This window comes from Cibotium barometz, chromosome 26 (genome assembly GCF_041138505.1).
Source record: "Cibotium barometz isolate CiBa-2024 chromosome 26, ASM4113850v1, whole genome shotgun sequence".
Taxonomy (NCBI): domain Eukaryota; kingdom Viridiplantae; phylum Streptophyta; class Polypodiopsida; order Cyatheales; family Cibotiaceae; genus Cibotium; species Cibotium barometz.
In genome coordinates, this window is record NC_141071.1 from 39,501,605 (window position 1) to 39,521,193 (window position 19,589).

General features: G+C 44.3%; 1 protein-coding gene across 2 annotated transcripts in view; it reads right to left on the minus strand.

Moving 5' to 3' along the window:
• LOC147623951 (KH domain-containing protein At4g18375-like) overlaps positions 1 to 18,660 on the minus strand; it is a 53,562-nt gene extending 34,902 nt beyond the window's left edge. The window contains exons 1-4 of one of the 2 annotated variants that reach the window (XM_086820598.1): positions 18,084 to 18,660; positions 16,527 to 16,631; positions 16,215 to 16,412; positions 16,034 to 16,092 (exon numbers count right to left, since the gene is read on the minus strand). In XM_086820598.1, the coding sequence (XP_086676724.1) occupies positions 16,034 to 16,092; positions 16,215 to 16,412; positions 16,527 to 16,631; positions 18,084 to 18,587 (866 nt within the window). In that variant the 5' untranslated portion in view covers positions 18,588 to 18,660. The remainder of the gene's footprint in view (positions 1 to 16,033; positions 16,093 to 16,214; positions 16,413 to 16,526; positions 16,632 to 18,083) is intronic. The other variant, XM_086820599.1, reaches the window with a different exon arrangement.
• Positions 18,661 to 19,589: the final 929 nt, after the last annotated feature.

Below are 19,589 nucleotides of genomic sequence, written 5' to 3' on the forward strand. Positions count from 1 at the left end.
GTGCTTATCCAAGCTGCCATCAGCTCAGTACTTCGTTTTGAAGATCCACCACACACCAATCACCTTATGTTGTTGTGGCGTAGGCACCAAAATCCAAGTGCCATTTCGTTCAATGGCATCCGGCTCTGCTTGCATAGCACAACGCCAAGGCTCATGTGAAAAAGCCTCATCCACGGAAGTGGGATCAGAAGGACCATGAATAATAGAGGACATAAGAGCATAGTTAACAAACATGTTGCTGTCATAAATTTGTTTCCCTTAAACTTTGGAAGATCACCAGAGAGAACCAGGCGGAGGAGCATAATGAAGCTCTCGTAACCCAGAATCATGAACTGTCTGAAAATACCATCTAGGCACCGATCTGCTCGAACTCGCTGGAGGAGGAGCAGAGTCATCATCATCATCTAACTGAGAATCCACAGTTGGAGGTGTAACAGAAGCAGGGGGAGGAGGAGGAGGCGGAGGAAGAAGAAGCTCACTACCTCCCTCAAAAGATGCACGAGTCTCATCGAACACCACATCACCGCTCACAACTTTGCCGACCTGCTAATCATACAGAGAATATGCCTTGGACACAGAACTGTATCCCAGAAAAGTCATGCACTAAGACTTCGAGTCCAACTTGGAGCGATGCTCCTTAGGCACATGTACATACACCGAACAACCAAATAGCCGCAAATGAACAACAGAGGACTTCTCACCATGAAAAGCCTCATATGGGTTTTATCTGGAAGAGTAGCAGTAGGAGACCTATTCTGAATATAGACAACAGTAGAAGCCGCCTCAACCCAGAAACATCGAGGTAACGAAGACTGCTCAAGCATAGCATGGGCCATCTCCATGATGGTCCTATTCTTCCTCTCTGCAACTCCATTCTGTGATGGAGTATATGCTGTAGTAAGATGTCTCCGAATGCCATGATTCTTGCAATATTGCTAAAACTCCTGGGATGTAAACTCACCCGCTCTGTCAGTCCTGAGAACCTTGACCGAAGAACCGGTCTCTTTTTCCACCTCAACCCTCCAATCACAAAAGTGTTGAAAAGCCTCATCCTTGGACTTCAAAAAGAAGGTCCATGTAAATCTGGAGAAGTCATCCACCATCACGAGCATGTACAACGCCTGACTCAAAGACTCGGTACTCATAGGACCACATAAGTCTGCATGAACAAGAGCAAGAGATGTCGAAGATCTGTGTGTTGCCTCCTTCGGAAAGGCCACTCGGTGATCCTTCCCTTGTAAACAAGAGGAATCAAAACTCTCTGGAAGCTTGGAGAGGAGCTGAATAGCCATATCCTGTGTAGAGATATCCTTGCCACAAACAGCAAGCTTGTCTCAGAGAGTTCCCCAGATGGCCCGTGGATTGAGAGTCAGCTAGCTGCCACCCATACAAAGCTCAAATCCACAGAGGAGAGGAGGGTGGAGTACAGATACCATGCCAGAGCTTCCTTCTGGACCCAAGCCAGAGATAGAGTCACTCGGGATTTCTTTGAGATTCCGGCCCCCGCAAGCGGAGAGATGGTATTCACAGGCTGCAAGGCCAAGATGGATCTATCATTTATGACCCACCTCACGTGAGAGCCATAGCCATGATTTTTTAAAATTCCTTCTCATTGGTGCCCCATTATCCTCACAAATGGTGGATGCGCGAGAGAAGGTCTGGCGGCACACGAGAAAGGTGGTTCCCCCCACTCTTCGGACCTTCCTATTGCCTCTAAGGAGCTGGCAAAGGCCTTGACGGCTCTTCTTAGGGACAAATGCCAGGAAGCGGATGGACTTCCAATTTCCTTTTTTCTTCGTCACTAGGATCTCAACCTTCGAGCAGCCTTCAACGAGATTATGACCACAGGCGCCATGCTAGAGAGGCTTTTAGAGGGTTTGATTCACTTGATTTCTAAAGAGGGTGGTGACAAATTGGAGATTCGACAATGGAGACCCATCACCCTCCTTGGGCCGCCTACAAGATTTTGGTCAAGGCCATCAACCGGAGATTGCAGCCTTTCCTCTTGGACTTGATCCATGACACTTAGACAGGTTTTGTCCAGGATCGGACCATTCTGGACAACATATATATATATATATATATATATATATATATATATATATATATATATACCTAGATGAATCCAGGAACGTGCCCAAATTCATCTTTTAGGAACGTGCATGTTATATACTCATGGTAGTCAACCCACAAGACTATATAACCATTCTGGACAACATCTTTACTTTTTGGGATGCAACAGCTTCGGCCAAGATGCGGCAACAAGATCTCATTGTGCTCCTTTGGATTTCGAGAAAGCCTATGATAGAGTTGACCAGGGCTTTTTGGAGGGCACAATGTACCGGATGGGTTTTCTAGTGGAGTGGATCCGTGGTGTTTCCGGAATCTATTTGACCTCCCACAGTTAGGTGCTCATTCAATGACCCACAGGTGACAGATTTCCCCTTACTCGCTTGGTCCGACAGGGCTGCCCTCTAGCACCATACCTCTTTCTATTCGTCGCCGAGGCCATGAGCAGTTTTCTCTCAACGCAAGAGATTGGGCTCTAGGGATTGCGTCACCCCATCTGTATTCAGGAGGAGCTGCTAGTCTCAGAGTTTGCAGATGACACAGCAGCATACTTATCCGAAGACGACGGGAATTTTCAGAGATTTGCAGAGGCGATAGAGATCTTATGTCGCGCCTACTGGGCAAGTTGATTGTTGAGGACTTCTCCCAAGCGGAGAGGCATGGAAGGATTTCCTCTTGGCTTGGATTTCAGCCCGTACACGGAGCCTGGGGGGCCCTTGGCTGCAGAGCACTAGATGGATCTTCACGAAGATTCGGGCCCATAGCTTTAGCCCAGCTTCTGAGGTCAGATTTACAACCAACCTATTACGAGCTTGGGATCACCTCAGGCCGGCACTCCATCAATTAGTTCCGGTAGCCTTTAAGGAGCGTCTTCGACTGCCCTGATTTGGAACCCCCCAAATCCATTTACCTAGTGGCCACAAGCTAGGGACCCGGCCTCATGTATCTTGGGGAATGTTTAGCACGGGACCTGGTCAAGGATAGGGGTCAGCCACTCCGGTGGAATAGCAAAGTCCTTGTCAAGGCTGAGTTTGTCTCTGCCTGATCCTCGTTAGGCCTCTCTTCTGAGCCTCTGGTGGAAGTTGTCTGAATGCAAGCCAATCTCCAAGAGACCTAGTCTATTCCCCAGCAGTGGCTAGGAGTGTTTACCAAGCATGATATTCTAGCAGTTCATGCAACAGATGAGAGCTCCAGAGATGGGAGATTTGAAGCAGCATTACCGCATGGCACATCTGGAGAGCTCAATGCAACGAAGTCATGGAAGGCACCCACACTCCGCCTACGGAATCCATGAAGAGCATTTGGCTCAACATCATTCATACTCTTCGCGGCCAGTGGGGGAAGCTTCTAACCGTATGTGTAAGCGTCGGGAAGCCTTCCTAAGGCTCTAGCGACCTAGCCCTTTTCTCACAAATAGAGATGGTGAGCCCACTTGGCACTACAAACCACCGGTGTGGTTATTCCCTCCCCCACCCCTTGTATGAGATACCTTTCTCCTCATAGAGTAGTCACCCAGAGGAGAAGTGCATCCTTCCTCCCCTTTTGTTCTTTGGTCCTCGCTCCGTACATGGAGGCGAGATCGTATTTAGCCCTTCAAGGCTGTTATTTGTTAGCTAATAGAAGAATCTTGTTTCCGGACAAAAAAATCTGTCATCTCAAATGAGGTTTGCAATTCAACTTTGAAGGTTGAAATTTTCTCCTTATCATTCCTAGTTAGCAACATGTCATCCACATATAGAATGAGCATAATCAAAGTGCCATGATCCTCTTTCACATAGAGGGTGCTCTCTATTGGACTATTGCGAAAGCCTTGGCTCGTCAAATAAGTATGTATCTTCTCATACCAAGCTCGGGGAGCTTGTTTGAGACCATACAATGCTTTTCAAAGCCTGCATACTTTGCTTTCATAACCATGCATCTCAAAACCAATGGGTTCATTTACATAAACTTCTTCCTACAAATCCCCATTGTCATCCACATATAGAATGAACATAATCAAAGTGCCATAATACTCTTTCAAATAGAGGGTGCTCTTTGCTGGACTATTGCGAAAGCCCTGGCTTGTCAAATAAGTATGTATCTTCTCATACTAAGCTCGAGGAGCTTGTTTGAGACCATACAGTGCTTTTCGAAGCCTGCATACTTTACTTTCATGACCATGCATCTCAAAACCAATGGGTTGATTTACATAAACTCCTTCCTAAAAATCCCCATTGAGAAAAGCTGATTTAATGTCCAACTGATGCACTTTCCATCCATGATGGGCAGCCAATGCAACAACGCATCTAATTGTCATCATACGAGAAGTAGGTGCGAAAGTCTCATCATAATCAATGCTCTTTTTTGGGCATACCCTTTGGCAACAAGCCTGGCCTAGTACCCGTCAATGATACCATCAGAATTTCTTTTGAACTTGTACACCCACTTTGTGCCAATTGACTTCTTGCCCACAGGCAAGTCTACCAAATCCCATGTGTTGTTTTGGTGGATAGATACATTTTGCATGGCTTTCACGCAATGCTCATCCTCATGAGCCTCTTCAAATGAATCCGGCTCATCTGCATCACAAAGTGTACTCATGCAAGCAACATCTGCATGTTCTCTTGCATTACGTGAACCAACCCATGTCTTGCTACCAAGTGGAGCTGAAAGCTTGCTTTCCTGAAAGGTACAAAGCAGCCAACGAGGCACAACTCTAGCCTCTTCCGACACTGTCTGCTCTTCCTCCACTGCTTCCTCAAGATTTTGAGGTGTCATGAGCTCATTTATGGGGTGATTTTGAGCACCTAACAATTGTCCATTAGGTAAAGTTGATGGCTGATCTATTGTGCCATAAATTCTCAATGGGAGAAGTCCTTCAAACATGTAATGTGGGGGCTGTCCAAAATATTCAGCCAATGGCTGGTCGGAATTTTCAGCAAACACGTCTCTGCTGTCCAAAATCCTTTGTGTGGGAGGATTAAAGAGACGGTACCCTTTACTACCACTATTGTAACCCACAAATATGCACTTAGTAGCTTTGTCATCAAGCTTACCTCGCAATTGCTGAGGTACATGTGCATTTGCAATACATCCAAAAACTCTGAAGTGATCAACTTTAGGTTTCCTCTCATGTCGGGCCTCATATGCATAGTCACATGGGTCGAGGGATGGGAACGGGGATGGGGAACGCCTAGAGGCAGGGAATGGGAACATGGGGTGGGGGTGGGGGTGGGGGGACAGTACACAAAAAATGCATCAATATATCCATCAAATGTTAAGTATTTATATTACATTTGAGTACTTTGAAAGAAAGCACACAAAATGACACAATTCATGATTCATATTACAAAAATAGTGTACTGCTAACTGTGTACACAAAACACAATACAACTGTCGAGACTCATGGCTGAAGCATAGTCTACTGTCTCTAGAATGCAGATACTAGAAAATAAACCATGTCTACATAAATCTAGATTGGGTAGAGGGCCCTAAAGGCTGAGCTACACATGTGACATCCAAGGTTGAAGCCTACGGCGTTGCGCTAATCAATCAGAATCCATATTGAAGGAAACACTGGCCTCATTGTCATGAGCATCAGCCTTTGTGACCTCAACCGGCTCATTCTCCTTCTCTTGTTGCTCCACAAAAGGATCAGCTTTTGCAATCACCCCCTTGCCCAACATACGCAGGTTGGCACTTACAAAAACCAAACCACATGCCTTTTCCATGCCAAGGCGGTTTCTCTTCTTTGATGCAATGTGACTATAGGAGCTCCACAGTTGCTCCAAACAAGAGGAGCTCACAGCCTGGCTGAGAATGCGAATAGCCAATTGTTGCAACTATGGTCCATCTGATCCAAAATCCTCCCACCACAAAGCTGGCCCAAACCGAGTCCGATCCTCCTGCGCATCGCGGCAACCATACATGCCACAAAAAGATCTATACTATGCAAGTGCGTCTCTTATTTTGCGCCTTGTACTACCAATCTCTCTAAGATAGTCTGCCAACCACTATTCACCTCTCAATCATTTTCTTGACCCTTGCCTTCAAACTCAGGGTCCAAAATGTATGTTGCTGCATGCAAAGGAGAATGATATGCATTCCATCTTTTGACACAAAGATCCTGAACCATCTCATACTTGCTCTTAAGAGTGTCCTCCTCATCCTCGTCATCATGATCAAATTGCTCTTGCTCTTTAATGAGCTCTTTCAATTGCTCAATCATCCTGTCCATGGCCTCATACACTTTCCCAATGCATGGCTTCATGCCATCCACAAGCCTCAACAAATGCATTATGGGCTGCACCATTGCATCAATGCGACGCACATGCTCCCAAAACTCAAGATCTTCAACATCATGTTTGTATTTCCACCCTCCAGTAGTAGAGGCTAACAGAGATGTAGTGAACTCATCACTAATGAAAACCTGCCTCAATGTGGCACTACATGTACTCAACCGGCCCAACATCAGAAAGTTATACGCAAACCGTGTCTCCAAGTACTTCAAGAGCTGCTTGCTTGATTTCTTATTAAACTCATGTAGTAAGAATTGATGATTCAACACAAAAGTGACAATGTGACTTGTCCTCTCAATGATGGGCGCAATCCAAGGCAACTTCCCTGTATCCTTCAGCAAATTATTGAGGCAATGTGCCATGCAAAATGAGACTGTCACATGTGGATACATCCCTTCAACAAAGGCCCCTACTGCCTATTGGCGGCCTCGCCATCCACAACAAATCCCATAACAACGTCACTACCAACAAACTCTATTGCCTCTATCCACTCTGATGCAAGCACATCAGCACTCTTCCCAGTCCCTGATGCATCATGCGATGAAATGAAATACATCTCTCCTCGAAAATAGGCCACTACCCCATGGATAGACCTCTTTCGTTTATCGCTCCATCCATCAATGATGAGAGACACTCCATCTTTTTCTACATATGCTTTGTGTTCTCTGCAGCTTGCTCTACAGCACGCCTCTCTTTCTCAAGAAGAGTGGTACACAAGGTCTCTAAGGATGGGGGAGTGTAAGATGGACCATACTCGCCAATCTTCCTCACCATAACCTTGAAGTACTCAGATCTGGCAGCATGGAAGGTAATATGATCATGAAAAAAGAAGCGAGCCACTGCCGTATCAATATCCTCCTTTCTCTTGGGATCCCATTTCTGATCAAGGGTGCTCTGTCGACATGCAAGAACTGTGGATGGCATGCTAAAGGACGCATGTGGTGTGGACGATGTATGGCTAGCTGATGCTAATGTCGAAGCTATAGAGCCTCTACTACATGCCTCCGATACAGGTGGCCTGACAAATGTTGCGGGGTTAACTGCCACAGGTCGTGCCGCCCTCCGCCCTCCTTGCTGTAAAGTGAGACGCTACATTTGGGCAAAACTACACCTCGTGCCCAGACTCATGGAGAAGGTGTGTGTATGGGCATAACTTGCAATGCCATTGACGTGAACCTCCCCCGCTTCCTGGTCTCTGGGCGTTCACCTCTTCCCACCAAGACCAATTTGAACCCTTGCCCCCAACACGGGCTGCTCGTGCTCGCGAGGAAGAGGCCATTGTGATTGAACTTTGAGCTTTGAAGGCTGGCCGTTGATGGTACTGGGGCCTAGGTAGCTTAGATGGAGTAGTGGGCCATGGCAAGAACTTGTGCTGCAGCCTGCTATGCAGTCACTGCACACTGCAGAGCAGAGATGGAGGAGCAGAGACGGAGGAGCAGAGACGGAGGAGAGGCTGAGAGCAAGTGTGCACAGGTGCCAACAGAGACGGAGGAAAGCGCAAAACAGCACAGATAGAGGAGAGTAGAGATGGAAGAGCAAAGACGGAGGAGAGCAAGTGCACAAGTGACAGGTCACAGCAGAGACGGAGGAGTCTGGACTCTGGAGAGCACTCGATCGCACACAGCAGAGACAAAGGAGAGCAGCGATCGCTCGACGCTCGCACGACTGGACCTTTTTTTTTTACCAAAAAAAAACAAAAAATGAGACGAATGCCGAAGACAAAACATCCCGTTTTTTTCCCTTCCCATCCCCAACCAGTCGTCCCACAAGTTTAAGGCATCCCTGACAGGGGATGACCGTCCTCGGACAGGGGACGGCCATCCCCTAGCGAGGGACGGGACATGGGACGTCCCCTTGCTGCGTCCTCGGACAGGGGACGGCCATCCCCTAGCGAGGGACGGGACATGGGACGTCCCCCTGCTGCTGTAGAGGGACGTGTCCCCGTGTGGTATCACTGAAAGATAAGAAAGCTTTGGGTAATTTAGCGAGGAGCCGATGAACAAAGCCTTCATTAGTAGCCTTGCTCCCCAAAGAGACCAACTACTTCTGGATGGTAACAAACTCCGTGATGGAATCCATGATGTTGGCAGCATCGGAGATCTTCATGTTGGCAAGCTGAATCTCCAAGGAAATCTTCTGAGTAGAGTTGTCACCCGCTTGTATTTGTGAGAAATCCCCAATCCAAAACCCTAATCAGCTTACAGGGAATTTTGTATCAAGAATTTTGAAGTTAATAAAACTTGGACATGTTGTCTGACCTAGCATGGCAGACTTCATGATTGGACATGTGTTCTTTTCCAAGGAACCATGATTGGACATGCTTCTATTCCGAAATAGGAGAGCATAATATTGCATGCATGAATGGACATGCTTCCATCCCGAAGTGGGGAAGTATGATTGGACATGCTTCATAAGCATGATGGACTATGCACTCTTACCATTATGGGAGAGCGTATAGATGGATACAAGTGTATGGAACGGATGGTACTCACCTTAGGCACATGCACAATAAGCTGTTTGAAGATCTTGCATTGGATGCTGATTTTGAGAATGCTTGAACATTTAGGCATTCATCTTAAAGCATCGAACTTGTGCCTAATACTGGTTGCTGATCTAGTGACTTGTATTTTGCGGGACGTTAAGTATGTTACTTACTTACACTACTTTCAATTTTGATAGTTTTACAAGATATGTACCTTTAAGTTGGAGGTCGATTTTGAGACCTTTCCCTTCATCTTTTAGGAAAACAAAGGCTGGAATTGGAATCAGAGCGGTCGAAAACCCGTGAGGTTTTTTTTTTTTTTTGGAGGTGACGTGGCGACTCGCCCAGGCCATGTCAACAACTCTCTCTTCAGTTGCACATGCAAATTCGTTTTAGAACTTGAGTTATAAGCATCTCTTTCTATTTTCCGAAGAGGGAAAGAGAACATCTCTTTCTATTTTCCGAAGAGGGAAAGAGAACTAACTCTTTGTATTTGTTGACAAAGGAAAGTTTCCCATGCAAAACTAAACATGTGTAAAATTTTCCCATGCAAACTAAAACATGTGTAAAAGTTTCCCATGCAACCTAACATGTGTAATCTTTTTCTATTTTGAACTAAGAAAGCTTTTTAGAGACTCATGCATCTCATGGCTCAATAAGAAGCAGCCTACAGTGGCCACTTCTAGTTGTGAAGCTAAATACAGGGCAGCCTTTACAGCTACTGTGGAATGTGTTTGGCTACGACGCCTTCTAGCCGATCTTGGTGTTGGACAGCAATCCCCTACCACCATTTACACTGACAGTCAGAGTGCTTTGGCAGTTGCACAAAACCCAGTATTTCATGCCCGCACAAAGCATATTGAGGTTCACTATCACTATGTCAAGGAAAGGCTCCATGCAGGAGAGATTGACTTGGCTTATGTGTCTACACATGCCAATATAGCAGATGGGTTTACAAAGCCTCTTTCGAGGAAAAAGTTTGAAGCTTTCCACGAAGCTTTAAGCTTACAGCCTCTTCCAGGGTAGTCTGCTACACCCTGTCCCCGTTCACACCATTCACTTGAGGGGAGTTTGTTGGTCATGACCACTCCCGGCTAGTTCAGGTGTAAACACAGCTTACTCACGGGCACTTTTTCCTGTGACTGGACATAGGTTTTTTCCTCGTGTGTACACACTTATGTGTGTTGGGCACCTTGCCCTAGGCTACTTTATGTACTCACCTTGTACTTTCATAATACATAGAGTACATCTTTTCCAGCACTCTCACGTTTCGCTATGCTTGAGGTTGTGTGCATGTGTATGTGTGTGCAGGCTAGCTTCCCTCCTACCCGACAATACTCTGAAGGATTGCATGGAGTCTGCATTGAATGTAGAATCTTGTGACACGAAGTGGATGATAAAGAGGAAGGGGTCTTCTTCGGAGGAGCCACACTTAAAGAAAACAAAGAACCAAGAGAAGCCAGAAAAGAAGCCGTATGTAACCTCCAAATCATCCAATTCCAAAGATCAAACCAAAAAGCCTAAACCAATCTTCAAGAAGTTGTCAAAGGAGGAGCTAGGGCAACACATCAAAGAAGGAAGATGCTTCCAATGTGGACAGAAAGGGCACATGACCTGGGAATGCAAAATGAAGGATGTTGAGAAGAGGACCGAAGAAGAAACATCAAAACCTAAGGTTGGTACCATAGCTGATGTGCATGTTCGAGAAGCCAACCATGACACCAAAGAAAGACAACCATGGAAGGCATTTGGTAAGTTGAGAAATCAGTCTGTGGTAGTTATGATTGACTCTGGGTCTACTCATAACTTCATCTCTAAAGAGGTGGCCAGATCCATTGGCCTAATGGAGGAAGACCAAGGTATACCCACTATTGCTGACACACTTTTTGGTCAACAAGCACAAGTTGTCCCTGTGAAGGATCCTTTGAGGATTCACATAGGAAACTACTTGGATCATGTGGATTTTCTCATAGGCCCTACTCAAGGGTGTGATGTAATGCTCGGAATGCCTTGGATGGGCAAGGTCAAAGCTGTACCTCTGTACGGCCCAAATGAAGATAAAATCAAGATTACTCACAAAGGAACGAATATTGCATTAGAAGTACGAGTTCGGGGAAACTCCATTCCTCTTGTTGGTCATGTACAGATTAAGAAAGCAATGAAAAGTTCCATTTGCATGCAGTTATTTGCTTTTTGCACAAGAAAGTAAATCTGAAAATGATGTAAATGTTGAGCATATGAATTTTGTGCAACAATTCAAAGATTGTTTCAGTGAGTCTCTTCCAGGTGAACTCCCACCTGAAAGACGTGAAGACCACAAGATAGATCTCATTCCAGGAAGCTCGACTCCGAATCAAGCTCCTTATCAGGTGAGTGCTTCACAACAGGAGGAGATCATGAGACAAGTAAATGAACTGCTGGAGAAGGGCTTGATCCGACCTAGCCACTACTGCTCGCTAGTCTTGCTGGTACAAAAGAAGGATGGCTCTTTCCGCATGTGTGTGGATTACCATCCCCAAAACAAGGTCACTGTGAAGAATAGATACCCTATTCCAAGAATCGATGATATCTTGGATACACTCAGTGAGGCTTCAATCTTCAACCGCATTGATCTGAAAAGTGGGTATCATCAAGTTCGGATTGCACTGGAGGACATCTCAAAGACTGCATTCCGCACCACCTTTGGTCTCTATGAGTTCTTGGTCATGCCTTTTGGTCTGACGAATGCTCCGGCGACCTTCAACTGAATGATGGGTCGGATTTTCAATAAACACAGAAAATTTTGTGGAAGTTTCTTTGATGACATTATTGTCTTTTCACAAAATGAAGAGGAACACAAGAAGCATTTAGCTATAGTATTTCAAGAACTCAGAACACATAAGTTGTATATAAATCCAAAGAAGAGTGAGTTCTTTTTGCAAGAAATCAAATTCTTAGGGCACATTCTCCGAGTAGGTGTGCGAATGATGGATCCAGCCAAAGTCAAGGCCATTGTGGAGTGGCCAACTCCGAAGGATGTCCATGAAGTGAGAAGCTTTCTTGGACTTTGCTCCTACTACCGGCAATATGTGCGCTACTTTGCACACATTGCTACACCATTGCATGTCTTGTGCAAAAAGAGGGCTATTTTCAAGTGGACTCAAAGAGAGGAGGCTGCCTTCAAAAGATTGAAAGAAGAGGCCAGCAAAAATATTGTTTTGCATTTGCCAGATTTAAATAAAGATTTTGTAATACATTGTGATGCTTCCGATGTAGGCATTGGTGTTGTCTTAATGCCGGAAGGAAGACTGGTTGCTTATGAAAGCAAGAAGTTGCATGAAGCTGAAAAGAACTACTCCACCTATCAAAGGGAATTGCTTGCAGTGGTTCATGCTTTGACCATCTAGAAGCATTCTCTCTTGGGTACTACTTTTGTGGTCAAGATTGATCACCAAAGTCTAAAGTACTTTCTTACCCAGAAGAAGCTGTCACCTATGCAGATGAGATGGCCAAATTTCTTGTCCATGTTTCACTTTACAGTGAAGAGCATGACGGGTAAAAACAACTTGGTTGCTGATGCTTTATCCAAGAGACCTAAAGTTGGTGCCATCACTATTGGCTACCACACCGACTTCACAGTAAAGCGTGATTTATATACTACAGATGCAGATTTTTCTGAGATATGGCACTGCTTACAAGAAGGAAACATTAGGATGCCTTTCTTCATAAGGGAAGGTTTCTTAATGATGACGGATAAGCTATGCATAGTGAAAGATTTAAGGAAAAGAGTTATGGCATTTGTTCGTGAATGTATCACATGCCAAAAGGTGAAGTTTGATCGAGGTAAGTCGCAAGGCCTACTACAGCCCTTGCCTATTCCAAGCAAACCATGGAAAAGCATTGCCATGGACTTCATTACAAGATTGCAAAAAACTCCCAAAGGGAACGATGCCATATAGAAAATTGTGGATAGGTTCAGTACTTCATTAAAGTAAAGATATCAATTGGAGCCGAACAGATAGCCATTACTTATTTGGCTCAAATCTTCAAATATCATGGGCTTCCAAAGTCCATAGTGGGAGACAGAGATCCGAGGACTACCAGTTTATTCTAGAGAGCCCTCTTTGAGAATGTGGAAACTAAGCTTGATTTTTCTTCTTCTTATCACCCCCAAACAAATGGACGAAGTGAAAATGTCAACTTACAGCTTTTAGATCTTCTAAAGTGCTTTTGTGCTGAAAAGAAAGCAACTTGGGAGAAGTATTTGCCTCATTGGCAAATTCATAACACTTTTCATGTAATCTTGTTAAAGCCATATCATGGAGAGATACCTTCTACTCCAGTGATGGCAGATCCACCTGAAGTACATGAAGAGACTATAGATGTATTACAGCCTGAATAGGTTGTATATCATAAAGACAGGAAAGCACCTAAAGCAAAGATTATCAGGAAATTCTTGGTAAAGTTCAAGAACTATCCACCCCTTGATGCTCAGTGGATGAATCAAGAAGACCTTCAAGATTATCCAAATGTATTAAATCCTTATCTGGATGCCTTTCATTTGAGGACAACTGCAATATAGAGGGGAGGTATGTCACCTACCTGTATTTGTGAGAAATTCCCAATCCAAAACCCTAATCAGCTTACAAGCAATTTTGTATCAAGAATTTTGAAGTTAATAAAACTTGGACATGTTGTCTGGCCTAGCATGGCAGACTTCATGATTGGACATGTGTTCTTTTCCAAGGAACCATGATTGGACATGCTTCTATTCCGAAATAGGAGAGCATAATATTACATGCATGAATGGACATGCTTCCATCCCGAAGTGGGGAAGTATGATACGGATGGTACTCACCTTAGGCACATGCACAATAAGCTGTTTGAAGATCTTGCATTGGATGCTGATTTTGAGAATGCTTGAACATTTAGGCATTCATCTTAAAGCATCGAACTTGTGCATAATATTGGTTGTTGATCTAGCGACTTGTATTTAGCAAGACGTTAAGTATGTTTCTTACTTAAACTACTTTCAATTTTGATAGTTTTACAAGATATGTACCTTTTAAGTTGGAGGTCAATTTTGAGACCTTTCCCTTCATCTTTTGGAAAAACAGAGACTGGAATTGAAATCAAAACGATCAAAAACACCCGAGGTAATTTTTTAAAAAAAATTTTTTGAGGTGATGTGGCGACTCGCCCAAGCCATCTTAGCAACTGTCTCTTCATTTGCACATGCAAATTCGTTTTAGAACTTGAGTTATAAGCATCTCTTTCTATTTTCCGAAGAGGGAAAGAGAACTAACTCTTTCTATTTGTTGACAAAGGAAAGTTTCCCATGCAAAACTAAACATGTGTAAAAGTTTCCCATGCAAACTAAAACATGTGTAAAAGTTTTCCATGCAACTTGACGTGTAATCTTTTTCTATTTTGAACTAAGAAAGCTTTTTAGAAAGAAATTCACCTTGATTCCCTTCATTTTGGAAGAGGAGAGTTTATGTAAACTTGTGCATTTTTGAGAGCAGGAAGGCAAGAAAACTAGCTTCGTCTCTACCAAGTGTAGAGAACCATTTTTTCAAGAGAGAAGGCTATCATGTGAAGATGGAGGTGCTACTCAAGAAGAGGCTTTGAAGAGTTGAAGAAGAGCTTGCTGATTTTCTTCATCAAAAGACTTCACTCTTGTGAGCATCCTTGCCACAAGAGAAAATAACCGGTTGTGTGACCCATTGGTAGGCCATTGGGGTGGCACACAGACGGGTGAGTTTCTCCAACACTTGTGTGTGTGTGTGGTAGGCCACCACATACAAACTAGGAGATTCCAAAGGCTTTGTTTTCTATCTTGTTTGATGGCGGTACCATGCTGATTCAAATCAGCCCATACACTTGTGGAGAAATAATTCATATTCCTGTGAAGGGGCCCGACCGTTCCGGGTCTATGCTGTGTCGTCTCTCTCTCTCTCTCTCTCTCTCTCTCTCTCTCTCATTTATTCTTCCATCTATTTGGCTCAAGTATTGTTGGTTGAAAGTTCACAAATTTTACTTCAATTTTCAGCCATGGTTACAAGTGGATTAATGTGATTTAGCAGTGATAAGCTTGTTACGCAACCTCAACAAGTTTCAAGAGTTCTCTCTATGATACCTCCTTTGAATGGCATCCCATAATTCTTATGCGGTCTCATCATCATTGTCATTCAAATTGACGAGCAACAGATAGTTTAATGTTGAAGATGATGAGCGCATGTACCCGAGCATCCTTATCAAGCCAGGCATCAATCTCAACCCGAGGAGAAGTTGCAATTGACTGGGCGTCGGCCCCGGTAACAATATCCCATAGTCCATGATACCGGAGTAGAGTCTTCATCTGCAAAGACCAATCAAGGTAGTTGGTCCCATCTAGGATGGATTCCTTCGGAAGTTGGGAAATAGATGAAGAGATGGCAATCGATGTAGAAGCCACGGAATCCTCCTCTTGAATTTACAACAGAAAGGCTGCAAGTAGGTACCTGGGGGCTGCCCACTCCTCCCTAAACAAAGATGTAGAATTGTACTCCTTCCGAAGATCAAGGCACACGGGTGAAGACGAGAGCCAACTTGATGCGCGATGAAGTAAGGGAGGGAGAGGCTAATGGAGCAAGTGCACAGTGCTACCACTAGTCCGAGGTAGGGACAGCATACAAAAATTAGGGATGCTGCAAAAAAAATTGTGTTAAACTATAGGGAGGGAGAAAGGGCTGGAAAAAAAGAGAAGAAAACGTTGGCTAATAGTGTTCCTGTAGAGTGTAGAAGCAAGAGCCTGAGAACCTCAGTGCTCAGTGCTCTGCTAACATGAGAGAATGGTTGAAGGCAGCAAGCGGAAGCAAAGGAGAGAATTGAACCAGCCAGCAATGTTCCAACACTTGAGCAAAATGCTCAATGAATTAAATGGCAAAAAGCCTGATCTTATATACATCATGAAGGGGCTGGTCGGCCAACATAAAAACCCATGACTGAGAACTGCATCAATGTTGGGTATTATAAATGTTAAATGGAGACTAGGAGAAATATCGTAACATATACCAAAATTTTTGCAATCCCCGTCCATGTACATTGCAAAAATGCATACAATATCATAGCTATAAGCTATGTAGATTATGTTTTCTGGCAAGTCAGCATAAACAAGACACAAAAGTATTGCAAGAGAGAGCACCTAGCATGAAAAATTGCATGCATGAAATCCAATCCATACCTTAGCCTCACAATGATAAGCTCCAATGCCCTTTGCACTTGAGAAGTTTCACCCTCTATCTGCAAAAATCCATGCAAAATAAATATTAAGAAAATAAAGCACTGAGAATAATATATGAAGGAACTTTGTGATAACCCTATTGTGCAAACGACATAGCATTCTTCAGGTATCTTGGTCATGCCTGCACAAGTCTGTCAGTTTCTGACACAAACGCACATAAGGGAAAATGCTCTTTTGTTAAGATACGGATATTGGCTCCTGAGCTCTCCCTCATTTCGTTGATTGTTGCCCCAGCTTTGCCAATCACACTGCCAGCTTGGGATCCTGCAATTAGAAGGCGGGCCTTGGCTGCAGCAGTCTCCTCACCTTCGGTTTCTGGCTGAGCCGCCACCAACAATGCAAACTCAAGAGTTCAATAGAGGGAAACGTTTGCACAGAATGGAGTTGAGATAGCAGAGCTAAAGACTAAAAAGCATGCTCACAAAGCTACTACCTCAATAAGAAGGGTGGCAGCTCGTAACAGTGCCCGTTCTGCAGCACTTTGTGATTCAAGAGATTCCTCCTTCGATGAAATGGATACTACACGTTCATCAACATACTGTGGGCATAGGAGTAGCTTTATTAACATGCTGCACAAAGTTGGTGAGCAAAGCATACACACAATCACGTAAGGACTTCGCACAAGCGGCATTGTAGTCTATTAACATTGGGATCCTTGTGTTAGTGCGTAGACCTGAGCCTTAGAGCTACCTCAAAAGTAAGCTTCAGGCTAAGAGAAAGTCCACCACGTCTTTCTATGATGTGAAGCTCCTCACAATCAAGCTTGAAAGAAGAAACATAAAGAATAGTGGATAGCAATCACACACATCCAATACCTGAAATAATTGAGTATGCTAAATTGAAGAGCGTAAACAGATTTACAACAAAATACAAAGTGGCTGCACCAATCTCTCTCTCTCTCTCTCTCTCTCTCTCTCTCTCTCTCTCTCTCTCTCTCCCCCCCCCCCCCCCCGTGAAAGACTGTCTCACAACTCCAAAGAAAATTCCAAACCCTGCAATTGGGACCCCTGAGAAAGACGAAATTGTTGCAAAGGTGAAAGAAGGTGTGAAACAAGACCTACACAAGACCATCAAGTAGCATCAAGACGGTGGTCAAGGAAGATTTAAGAGAACACATCAAATCAAAAGTCACAGCATAAGTCAAGAAAACGAACCAAGGCAGTCGAAGGCCCTTGAGATCCGGGTGGGTGGTTTACTTAACACATGGTAGGTGAGCAACTATGTGCCAAGGTGCCAATGATTGATTGGGAGCTAGTACTTGCCTCAGTTTCCAAGAAAAGGTAATCACTCTGTCACTTATTGTTGTTAAAACAATAAGATTGTGGTTCTAAAATAATCAAGCAAACTTTAAGGATACAAAGATATGGATTGCTGAGGAACTCACCACAATGCAGCTCATGGATAAGAATACAAAATCAGCCGAGGTCAAGGCAGCTTGGAAAGAAGGCAAGTGGTCAGTCTATCGTGAAGGTAGATCACTGAAGCCAAAACCCCAAGAAAAACCCTTACTATGTGATTTTTAGCGAAGGTGACTATACTTGATGCTTGACATTTCAGATTTACTAGTAGATTCTTAGGATGTTTCCATGTATGTTTCTTTTCTCCCTCTTGGACCATAAATTTAGGTCAAGACCGAGTCCCGACATGGTCTTTCAATTATGTATTAAGTCTCATAGGTCATTTTGGCCTTCCACAAATGCTAATACTACTCTCTCTCTCTCTCTCTCTCTCTCTCTCTCTCCATTGGCCCCTACATATGGAGTTGCCATGAATTGTGCAAAGTCCCTCCAAAGATCCAGACACCCCCACCCCGCCCCCACCCCCCCAAGATCCACAAATGCTCTCGTCAGCTCCAGATCCGAGATAAGTATGTTTGTGCATGCATCCATGAGGTGTATGTATGTGTGCATGCATGCCTGGAAGCGTAACACAATACATAAACAGAGAGAGTCCTGGTAATTTCATGTCCAAACCCAGAAAAGAGGCTGACATTGATGGTGTCTCCAATCTCGATGTGGGCACCAGACTCCTTTCTCAGCTCCTGGATGCGCGAGCCCTGTTTGCCAATGACTTTCCCTAGCTTCCTGGAGGGGACAACAAGCCGGAAAAAGACATTCCGGGCCTTGGCTTGCCGCTTTGCGGGCCTCTCCTCCTCTGAATATGGGTCCTCTTCGCGCTCACTTCTCTTCCTACTAACAGTGCTGCTAGAGTTCACCTTTTGTTTCTTCTTCTTCTTGTTGGTCCTCTTTGCTGGCTTCGCTTCTGAGGCTTTCTCCTCTCTAAGACTGCTTTTCTTCTTCTTATCCTTCTTCTTGCTGGAGCTTTCTTTGAGGTCTTTCCTTAGCTTCAATGGCATCTCCTCCTCTTCTGAGCTTTGCATCTCTCCACCCTTGGCTCGCTTCTTCTGTGAGTTTTCCGGCTTAAGCTTGCTTTTCTTCCTCCCAGAGCTTCCGTTGTTGGGATCTCGCTTCTCGTCTGGCCCCTGAGCAGGCATTTGGAACAGGTTAAGGCTTTGCGAGAACAAGAGTTAGAATGTTATAACCGAGAATGTGCTACCTAGTGCTGCCAAAATAGGCCACCAAAATCTTTTTTGGTTTGGCATTAATTAATTAATTAATGCAGGTTTTTATTTCTGTAACTTTTGATATGAAATGAGAAACCCTATTTTAGTATGAAATCCAATAAAATCCCTATTTTATCAACATGACTACTATGTGCTTGCTCTGCCAAGTTCCCCACACCGTCTCAAGCATACAACATAGGGTAACGAGTTCAAGTCCCAGTTCAAGTCCCACTGTTGGTCATATATGCCCTCGTGTTGCATTCTATCGACGTTAATACCTCTCTCTCTCTCTCTCTCTCTCTCTCTGTGCACACAAGGTCAATGCCCTCCCTCTCTTTCATCTACACACCCCAGCGTCTCTCTGTCTCTCTCCCCAATGTGCTTGCACACAGGTTGCCTCTCTTTATCTGTTTGTAGAGTAGGCACGAGAGGCAACCATCGCCCCTCTCTCTCTCTCTCTCTCTCTCTCTCTCTCTCTCTCTCTCTCTCTCTTCAACTCTGCTCACGGAGGCAGACGTCTGCTCTCTCTCTAAAACTCTGCTCAATCTCATTGCTTGTGAGGCAATCATCGCCTCTCTCTTTCCAATAGCACGAGCAAGGATTCTCTCCTCATCTCTCTTGCCAAACACTTTGCTGTTGTGTGTGTGTGTGTGTGTGTGTGTGTGTGCACACGCATATATGTATATACTTACGTACATATGAATGTATATATGTATGTATGTACACATATATACATTCATATGTACGTATGTATATACATATATGCACACACACATACATGCATATATAAATTCATATGTACGTCTGTATATACATATATGCACGCGCACGCGCGCACACACACACACACACATATATACACCCACTTCTTGCAAGGAATTTTATTGTTCTCGCTCCATGGTTGGCTTTGTAACAAGCCTTTTTTCTTGGTTG